This window comes from Pleurodeles waltl, chromosome 1_1 (assembly GCF_031143425.1).
Source record: "Pleurodeles waltl isolate 20211129_DDA chromosome 1_1, aPleWal1.hap1.20221129, whole genome shotgun sequence".
Lineage (NCBI taxonomy): Eukaryota > Metazoa > Chordata > Amphibia > Caudata > Salamandridae > Pleurodeles > Pleurodeles waltl.
This window is the reverse complement of record NC_090436.1, coordinates 398403168-398413827: the sequence shown is the minus strand read 5'-3', so window position 1 is coordinate 398413827 and position 10660 is coordinate 398403168. Positions and strand designations below refer to the sequence as shown.

General features: G+C 45.7%; 1 protein-coding gene across 2 annotated transcripts in view; it reads left to right on the top strand.

The window, feature by feature from the left end:
- Window positions 1-1383: 1383 nt before the first annotated feature.
- The window catches only part of PDE8B (phosphodiesterase 8B), a 900595-nt gene continuing 891318 nt past the window's right edge, over window positions 1384-10660 (top strand). The window contains exon 1 of one of the 2 annotated variants that reach the window (XM_069223470.1): window positions 1384-2538. In XM_069223470.1, coding sequence (XP_069079571.1) covers window positions 2239-2538 — 300 coding nt within the window. In that variant the 5' untranslated portion in view covers window positions 1384-2238. The remainder of the gene's footprint in view (window positions 2539-10660) is intronic. The other variant, XM_069223477.1, reaches the window with a different exon arrangement.

Below are 10660 nucleotides of genomic sequence, written 5' to 3'. Positions count from 1 at the left end.
GTTCAGCACTCCGTCCATCATCCTTTTGTGTTGCTAAAGTTGCCCTATGTGGGAAGGGTATGCCCAGACGTGGGTCCCTTGCTCACTGTGCCACTGGATTCAAACTAGCCTGGCTGATGAAAGGTGATACCCTGAAACCGGTCCCAGGATGCTTGTTTTTGGTCCAGGGAGGACCTGGCCTGGCATTTTGGGCTGGACTGTTCCCATGAGGAACAGGGTCAACACTGATTTGCATATGGCTGGGTCCAAACTGGGGTGGCATGGTGAGCAAAAGAATGATGGATTAAGCCCAGATCTGTGACTGGGTGTGAGTGTTTGCATTGTTCAGTACTCTGTCCATTATCCTTTTGTGTTGCTAAAGCTGCCCTATGTGGGAAGGATATGCCCAAACGTGGGTCCCTTTCTCACTGTGCCACTGGATTCAAGCTAGCCTGGCTGATGAAGGGTGATACCATGAAACAGGTCCCAGGATGCTTGTTTCTGGTCCAGGGAGGACCTGGCCTGGCAATTTGGGCTGGACTGTTGCCATGAGGAACAGGGTGAAGACTGATTTGCATATGACTGGGTCAAAACTGGGGTGGCATGGTGAGCAAAAGAACGATGGATTAAACCAAGATCTGTGACTGGGGTGAGTGTTTGCATTGTTCAGCACTCTGTCCATCATCGTTTTTGTATTGCATTTGGCAAAGTCATGTAAAAAAAAATGATGATAGTCTGACATGAATATTCTACAAATTCTTACTTTATCGCTATATTCATTTTACAAATGTTTTTGCGCTTTATTGTGCATTCTCCGGTAATCAACTAATTATCTAATCAAAAACTCAAACAATGGTCAAAAACTGACATATCCAAAAATAAATTACTCACATTAAAAAAACAGGTCTCTTTGAACGTTGTCATTTATCATGCAAAAATAAATTCATTCTCACCGCTATATCATCTTTTATGAAAGCAACTAACAACAATAAATACAGCAAGAAATATTGGTGAGAATAATCTAATAATATCAATTCGAAATCGGTTCCCTGGGACCAGAGCCTACTTCTAAAAAATGGTTGTAAAATGTTTCATGTTTTTTAACGTATGCTTTTTTCCATTTAGGAAAACAGGCTACATTAAAAAATTATTTATTTAAAAGCAGTCCTAGAACTATTGTGCCCGTTACCGGTAGCCTCCCATTTTTCTTCCTCGTGCTGTATATTTTCTTGCTCGTGCTCTAGTATTCTGGTTTTATAGTCTTCGATGAAATGTAGTAAAAAATGTTTGTGTCCTTCCAAGAACTATAACGCCCAATGTTGCCTCCCACATCCCACTCCCAAGTTCTCTTAGATGGGGTCCCCGGAGCTCAGTTTTTTTCAGATGACAGGCCTAAGCGTCATCAAAGAGGAGGGAGAGACTGAAAGGTGTGCAGGGTAGAGACAACGCCTCTTCTGCCAGCCCTGGGAGGCGGAGGGCGGGAGGGGGAGCTCAGACAGCGCAGGGCATGTGCATCCTGCTCGGAGGCTGCCTCTGCTCTTCGCATGCTGCGAGCTCGGAGCAGAGAACTGCGTCTGTGCCAGGCTGCCCCAGAGGCGGTTACCAGTGAGACGGTGAACCGTGATTTGCAGGAGGGAAGCCGGTCGAGGCCAGGAGCTGAATGATGTGCGGAGGAGTGCACTGGTCAGGCCCGGCTTCCTCCGGGTGATCCGGTGGTGTAAGAACGAGGTGCAAGGCCCCTGGACAGTGACGAAAGGGTGAGTGAGCGGACAGTGCGGGGATCCTGCCACCAAGGGCCACGCTGCATCAGTGCCAGTGCGTGCAGGCGGGGGCATGGTCGGACAGCCGGATTAAACGCCTGACGGCTTCGGCCAGGGCAGGTATTGGCTCTCCTGATATTGAAGGTGAACACGGGGATGGGAGCGAGGATGCTGCCGCTGCCACACTGGCGGCGCAGAGCCGAGGCTGGACAGTGGTGCCCGGTGCTGGTGATGGCGGTGGAGCGCATGTGGCACAGCCGCAGTAAATGATAAGAACCCACAAGAGAGGTGGCAGGAGCGGGCGGATAAGGCGAGCTTGACATCGGCGGAGGTGGGCGCCTTACGTGAGCGGCTGGTGGCCTCGAACCGGGGAATACTGAACACTCAACCCCGCACGCAGACGTGACACCCACTGCCCAGCAGCGACCCCCGCCCGCCATGTGACCGAGCGCAGGTGAGGAGGACCCGCAGCGGGCGACCGAGGGGGCCCAGGGAAGGCATGGGCTGCGCTCCCAGCATTCACGTATCGCAGAGCGGCGTTATCTACTGCCGCGATTCGGACGAGTCCAACTCCCCTCACCAGACCACCACCATCTCGCAGGGCACAGCGGCCACGCTGCACGGGCTCTTTATAAAGACGGACGCGGCAGACTCCATCCCTTCTGTGCTGGCCTACCAGAGCCGCCCGCAGCAGCAGCAGCACCCGCGGGGCGGAGCCCGCAAGGGCTGCGGGGGAGCGACGGGGCAAAACTGCTGCAGCATCGAGGCCGAGACTCAGACCAGCCATACCAGCGTAAAGGTGAGTGTGACCCACTGACAGACACACTGACACAGACATATACAGTCAGGCGCTGAGAAACAGCGCAGTGAACGGGAACATGCGCACCGACGTGAATCCTGGTGGCACGCAGAGCGACAGAAAGACGGCTTTTATTCCAGAAAATGCAATGTTATAAAAACAGAATGACAGCCCCAAACCACTCTGTAGAACCTTGACATAAGCAGGGTTACTAGAATTAGCATGGAAGACCTAATTATGAGGCAAGGTTTTTTAAATTATGTGGCAACATGATGTCCACATTGTCTGTTGGTATTATTTCTATCCATTGGATATAGAAACATATTGTGGAAAATCTGCAAATAATGTGGTAGTTGCAGCAAATCCATCATCAGTGCTTTAAATGGGCCGGTACTCTCCGGTCCTGAGTACCGGCACTTTTTTATTTTGAGAGCGAGAGTACCGGCACATCTCAAGAAAAACGTAATACTTTTAATTGGAGAGTACCGGCACTTTTCGGAAACAAGCAGGTACTCTGGCACAGAGTACCTGCACTTTAATTTTTCCATTTCAAGCACTGACTATGCTGTAAACACTGCAGCCACAGAATGACTTAAACCCTCTGACCTTCGCCATTGCCCATTATTATCTTAACATTTTATTCGATGAAGGCCAACAGAGCCTGAACATTCTAATTCCAATCACTGCCCATTGTTCTACTTTGCAGAAAACAGCTTTTCAAGTTAACTTCCCCAGAATAACCAGTAATATAAAAAATACTCAAAATACTCAACACTCTCTCTCTCTCTCTCTCTCTCTCTCTCTCTCTCTCTCTCTCTCTCTCTCTCTCTCTCTCTCTCTCTCTCTCTCTCTCTCTCTCTCTCTCTCTCTCTCTCTCTCTCTCTCTCTCTCTCTCTCTCTCTCTCTCTCTCTCTCTCTCTCTCTCTCTCTCTCTCTCTCTCTCTCTCTCTCTCTCCTCTCTCTCTCTCTCTCTCTCCCCCCCCCCAGGATAAACAAAAAAGTAACACAGACTGCCATGCAGTGCATACATTTTAACCCCAAGACACACATTATACACATATCTGCACATACCGTCCCAGAAGAGCAATTGCAGCTAAGGGTACCTTTCTACACAAACACATAAACCCACAAACACAACTATAAATAAACCCACAAACACACACACTCACTTCACAAAGACATAGGCACTCATAGTGACACTCAAATACACCTTTGCACACATAGATATTCTGACACATCCATCCATATATGTACACACATTGTGCTCACACCCTTGTACATGACCCCCACAAACAAGAGACATGATAAAACACACGATAAAACCACGTGGAGTCCAATAGCATACACACAAAACATACACGCACATATACCTTGATGCAGACCAGACACATTAATATGAAGTTAAGGGGACTAAAGCCCACAATCAACTTGAAACTTACACACTGATGCTGTACCATATACCGACAATCACATTCCCACACCCATAAAGTGACCAAATACATGAGCAAAGAACAGTCTTACACACACAGTCATAGGAAGACACTGAGTCAGCCCCTTCGCACTTGGAACAAAGAGAACTTTCACACACCCACACCCACACCCCCACATATACATATGTTGGACAGTCCCACTTGAATTAATGTTTAGTTGAAGAGAGTGATGTTTTGAACGTGTGTTCTGGAACAATGACACTTAACTGATAGGGGGTTGGGAATTAAATACCTTTCTTAGTTGGAAGAGAAAATTACTACTAGGTATGGCAGAAAAGACCTTTAACTTTCAGAGTATAACTAATGTGATGGAACATTTTAATGGCGTGCTTCACAGTGCTGACTATGTCACATCATGACCAGCTCATGGAGCTATGATTATGATGCAGAGAGACCAGTGGGAAGGGACAGGTTGGGACCAACTATATGGTGTGACTTTAAAGTAGTTTGGATCTGCCCGAGATTAGAGACTTGACTACCCCCCACCCTCACCCCTCTTTTCAGCTCTTTTCAGTCGCTGCATTTTTTATGTTGACCACTTTAACCCCTGGATGAGTATATGTTAACGGGGTCCAGGAAAAGGGGGAGATTTTACCCAAGACTAATCGCAATTGCATTAGATGGTGTCATGAAAAGTTGGGTGAGAAAGGTTATTGTTTCACACGAGTAGTTAGTGACTGACTTCTTTGTGAGGGGGGGCATCTCTGGCCACTGAGTCTTGTAGGAGCTGCTCACAACTGAAGTCTTTCTTGAATATTTTGGTATTAAGATTTTCTTTTCTTGAGCAAGTACTCTAAGGGGTTTGCAACGTTTGATTCTCCTGAACGTGATGTGGCTGATTGTGTTCCTGGGAATAAATTAGGCCCTTACTTCATTTGGACTTATAAATGGTTCAGTGAAGTTTGATTAAATTTTTTACTAGTTGCAGCTACTAAGTTTACGTGCTCTTGCTTCTGACTCGAGCACAATTTGGCAGTTTATTTTTACTCCAGTTGAATGTTGTTTTTACTTTATTGCGACTCCACAACAGACCATGTTGCAGTTCATCAGATTTTGCATGACGAACTCTAAGTTGCAGTGTTTGAAATGTAAGAATGCTGGGTTTTATGGAGCATAGATCATTCACGTAATTACGGTATTTATCTGTGGGGATTACGTCGAGTCTAAGTTAAATATTAGAAGCAGGTTCTTATTTTATGCTTTGAATGTGCCAGGATCCACAGGTTAGTGCATTGGAGTCTAACTAGTGATGAACCAACTGAAAGGAAGAAGCTGGATCCATCACACTTTGTATTGCTTAGATAGTCCAGTTTGATGCACATTGCTACAGATCTCTCCTCAAACATTAAATGCAGCCTTAAAAAAAACACGGGGGCATTCACTTTAAAGTCTATTGGCAAGATTTAGGAGATAAGGCGGCGTTCGGGCCTCCTGTGCAGTTATCTGGTTGCCCTGGAAGCGGGACAAAGTCTCAAGGGTTGACTGAATTCCATGGAGTGTGGACTGGATAGAGGGACCCAGTTAGGCCGGCTGAACAAAGTACCTTAAATTCGGGTTGTGGAGAATTATGAGATCTCAAGTTGAAGATACGTTTCTCAGTCTCAATTCCAGGAAGCTACAATTCAAGTTCCTGCATGGAAGACCTATCATGCGGTGGCGGTTCTTAGGAGTTTTGCAGCTGCAATGTGAGGTCCTGTGTACAGGAGGCATCTTGCAGTGGTGGTTCTGAAGAGCTGCGAGGCCATGTGTTGGGCACGCGTCGCACAGTGACGGTTCCAATGCGGAGCTGTAATAAGGTGCATCGCATTGCATCAGGTCTGCTGGGGCCACAGCTGGGTTGGCAGGGCACCTCTAGGCCCACTTTCAGGGTCCAGGACTCGAGTGGCACCACTTTCCGGGTTATGACAAACAGGATACGGAGTGCAGGGGTAGGTTTCAAGTGTGCTGGAGCTTGCTGTGTCCCTGTAGATCAGAACAGGAGGCCAGCTAACTAGCCATTGGAGTCCCTCTGGTGGTCCTGGGTTCAAGATGCAAGTCCAGTCCTTTTTACTCAGACAGCAAGGCAGCAGAGTAGCAGGGCAGCAGAGTAGCATTCCTTGCAGCACAGCAGCACAGCAGTCCTGCTGAGTCTTCCACAGGTAGAGGTGTACTGAAGGGTTGGGTCTCGGAGTCTAATATTTTTATTTGGTGCCAGCTTTGAAATCCGAGAAGGTTCTGGAGTTTTCCACCACCTGATGTGTCTGGCGCTTTCTCCCTCGCTGCCTGGTCCCCGGTTTTCTGGGAGTGCACAAAAGACTAGTGTTAAATCCTTTCTGAGTGTGCTCAGGCAGAACTTTTGTGATGTGGAATTGTGGTAGGGGACAGCTCCGTCTCCCATCATGTCTGAGATGGCCCGTCCTGACAGCAGCCATTCCTCCTTTATCTCTCTGTCTGGGAGCAAAACACAAACACCAACTGCCAGCCACATCTAGGCATGTGACCCAGGATGCAGGGAGCAGGCACCAAATGCTTGGGACAAAAAATGACAACTTTCTAAAAGTGGTATTTTCAGAGTTGTGACTTAAAATCCAACTTTATTATTAAAGAAGGTTTTAAATTACAATTCTTTAGACACCTAAGTTGACATTCCTACTTGCTCCCAATTGAAGTTATCACTTATTAGATGAAGTAAGGGAAGCCAATGTTATCCTATGGAAGATGTAGGCCTTGCAGTAGTGACAAACAAAGTTAAGAGTTGTTCACTCCCAGAACATGTAAAAGATAAAAGTACACATTCAGCTTTTCAAATTAATTTCACCCTGTCCTATGGGCTGTTTAGGACCAACCTTAGGAGTATGAAAAAGGAAGGTTTAGGCTTCGCAAAATGTTTATTTTGCCAGGTTGAAATGGCAGTTTAAAACTGCACCCACTGGCTGCAATGGGAGGCCTGATACATGTTTAAAAGGCCACTAAAGTGGGTGGCACAGTGAATGCTGCAGGTCCACTAGTAGCATTTAATTCCATGGCCCTGGGTAGATTTAGTACCACAGCACTAGGGACTTACAAGTAAACTAACTGTGCAAAATTGGTGTAAGTCAGTGTTACCATTGAATGGGTCTCGGGGTCAAATATTTATACTTGGTGCCAACTTTGAACTAGGAGAAGGTTCTGGAGTTTTCTACCACCTGAGGTGTCTGTATCCTCCATCCTCCCTCCTTGCCCTGGCCCCAGATTTTCTGAGATGGCACAAAAGACTAATGTTAAATCCTTTCTGAGTCTGCCCAGGAAGTGCCTTTGTGATGTGCAATTGTGGTAGGTGACAGCTCAGTCACCATCATGTCTGAGATGGCCCATCCTGCCAACAGCCATTCCCCCTTTATCTCACTGTCTGGGAGCAAAGCACAAAGGCCAACTGCCAGCCACACCTAGGCATGTGACCCAGGATGTAGGGTGCAGGCACCAAATATTTGGGACAAAAAAATTGCAGCTTTCTAAAAGTGGTATTTTCAGAGTTGTGACTTAAAATCCAACTTTATCATTAAAGAAGGTTTTACATTACAATGCTATAGACTACTAAGTGGACATTCCTACTTGCTCCCAATTGAAAGATGTCACTTATTAAATGTAGTAAGGGAACACAATGTTATACTATGGGTGATGTAGGCCTTTCAGTAGGGAAAACGATTTAAAGAGTTTTTCACTCCCAGATCACTGTAAAGTTTAATACTACACATCCAGCTTTTTAAGTTCACTGCACCCTGCCCTATGGGCTGTGTAGGACCCACTTTAAGAGTATGAAAAGGAAGGACTAGGCTTTGCAAAACGTTTATTTTGCCAGTTTGAAATAGCAGTTTAAAACTGCACACACAGGCTGCAATGGCAGGCCTGAGACATTTTGAAAAGGGCCACTAAAGTGGGTGGCACAATGAGTGCTGCATGCCCACTAGCAGCATTTAATTTCTGGCCCTGGGTACATATAGTACCACTTTACTAGGAACTTACAAGTAAATTAACTGTTTAAAATTGTGTAAATCAATGTTACCATGTGTTATGGAAAGAGCACAAGCACATTAGCACTGGATAGCATGGGTAAAGTGTGCAGAGTCCTAAGGCCAGCAAAATCGAAGTCAGCAAAAATAGGAGGATTGAAGTTAAAAAGTTGGGGGAACCACACCAAGAATGTCAGATCCAACACTCTCCATGCAACATCTTTTGGCCTTAAAATATCACCCAGTGTACAAAAATAAATACTATTACATTTATACTGCATGTGCACTGAGTGGTATGCATTTGTTATGTTCAGAATACCCTGTGGCATTACCTCAGCACACACTTTCTTGAAGGTGCTTCCGAAGACTGGCGGGGTAGCTGTAGGTTATTAGCCCACAAGTTTGTCCAAGCAGCCTCTTCTGTTCCTCATACCTCAGCCCAAAATACCCCAACAACACTGATACATATACATGGAATTTCTGCACAATTATCTGCCTGTAATGGAACGCCATCTTTGATTTGAGATCTGCTGACACTTTCTTTTTTTTAAGCATGTTTTTATTCAGTAATCGCACAGTATAAAATACCACAAAATGGCACATACAGCAGTAGCACCAAAGGCAAACATTATAATCCAATACAGCCAGCATTTTGCAGGAAGCATACAGGATAATAATCCACAATGGTATGCCACAGTTCTTTCCATCTGGCAGTCTTGGGAAGACCCAACCTTGTGTAAGTGCATAGTAGTGCAAGAATATAGTGCCATAGCATGATAGGAGATAGACATTGTAAAAATGTAAAGAATAACCTCCCCCCAAACAATAATGCAGTAACTAACAACATTGATGGCAGCGGACCAGCAAAAGTTTGTTCTCCCAGGCAAATGTATGTAGAAGGGGGGAAGAGCAGAATTTGGGACGCAGAGGGTCCTGATGCAGGCCCAGAAAAAGGGGGGGGCTCCCCTAGAGGCAGGAGCCAGTTGGCTACGGAGACTCAGAGATCAACCAGCTGAAGACTACGGTGTACCGCTACTGACACACAGCTGCAGAGATAGACCCATGCCCAATCAGACTCCGCTTATGGGAATACAATTATATGTACTCACTCATTCCTCCCCCACTATTTGTCCATTTGCTTATCCACACCCCCCCCCCACACACCAGTACTTCCCCTCTGACACTTTCTTGATATGCTCACCACCTTTTCACAGATACTGATGTTTTTTAGTGTTACCATAAATAAATATATGAGATGGTCAGGTAAGTATCTTAGAAAACATAAAACTCCCACTTTCCTTGTCTCTCTTTCTATAAACATCAATCCTATAATTACAGTGCCCATTGTTTGTCTTCACATAGCATTTGTTTACCATGCAAAGATGGGGTGTGTCATCAGTGTTAAAAGTCATGCTATGTGGACTTGTCACAGAGCAAAATAGCATCTGAAATCCACCATGTGTAATTAGTATCCCAATGCCTACTGGCTCTAAGGCAACAGCCTCTTACATTGCAGGGGTAGTGATTCATAACTTCTGCTGCTTTTTTAAGTCAGGTTATGAACAGAGAATCAGAGGCCTGGGATTCCACCTACAGACCAGGGGTGACAAGACCCTTTTCTAGTTTCTAAATGTATACCATGTTCTCTCAACCCACAGGTGCTACTGTTTTTGCCACTATTCTTCTTGTGCAGAAAAAATATGTAGTCCCATATATAAATAGAGGACTGCAGGATGATGTTCCATCTAATCCCAGAAGAAATAGTCTGCATAGATAGTCACTGACGTGGGGTGTACTGTAGTAGCCTGTGCTGCAGTCCCAGCACACACACTCAGAGATGCCTGTGAGGAGTGATGAGTTAGCCAAAGCTGATGGGTAGCAGGGTATCAGCTGATGATCAGCTAGATCAAATGGAATGTTGCGACGTGAGGTATTCCTTACAGAATGGTAAATTGGGAACTGAAAGGAGAGCTGATGACCCTACACAGTGGAGTGATTTTTTGGGTTGCACCAAACAGTAAAAGTGTAAAAGGAACCTAGCAGTTCTGCTTTGATATGAACCAGGAACAGCTAAATCAACCTTCTAAGGCAACAGTTCCTTCACAAGGACATTTTTTATCTTTGGGGCCTTGCACACATATTTTTATTCTGCACTTCTTCTTTTGTGTGTCCCTGTCTTTTTTCATCAACCATGAACCTCAGTTCTCTCTCTATATCCATCTCCAGTCTCCTACCCTAGGTCTCATGTGCTTATGTTCTTCTCCCACATGCTCTAATTCACTTCCACTCTTCTCCACACTCACCTGACCCTCAGCAGACACTTCTACATTTCATTGTTACCCTTGCCTAAGCCTCTTTTCCCATTCCTGACCACACTTTCATTGCACCTTCTCAAACCAATCACTTACCTTTGGGAGTGCTCTTTCTGGTGGATACTCTAATCGCAGATTCCTCACATTTTGAATTCTCCCTAGATGTCAGACTGGATCCTGAACTTTCACAGCAATTGCTCCCATGCATTGATAGGTAGAGCATTTGGACGGTGCTGTGACCTCACACTGGCTCTGTGAGTGACAACACTTAGCCTTATATAGATGCCACTCCTGCATCAGCTTTTCGTTGAACTCCTCTGCACCCTCCTACAGAGCTCGGCCTTGACAGACT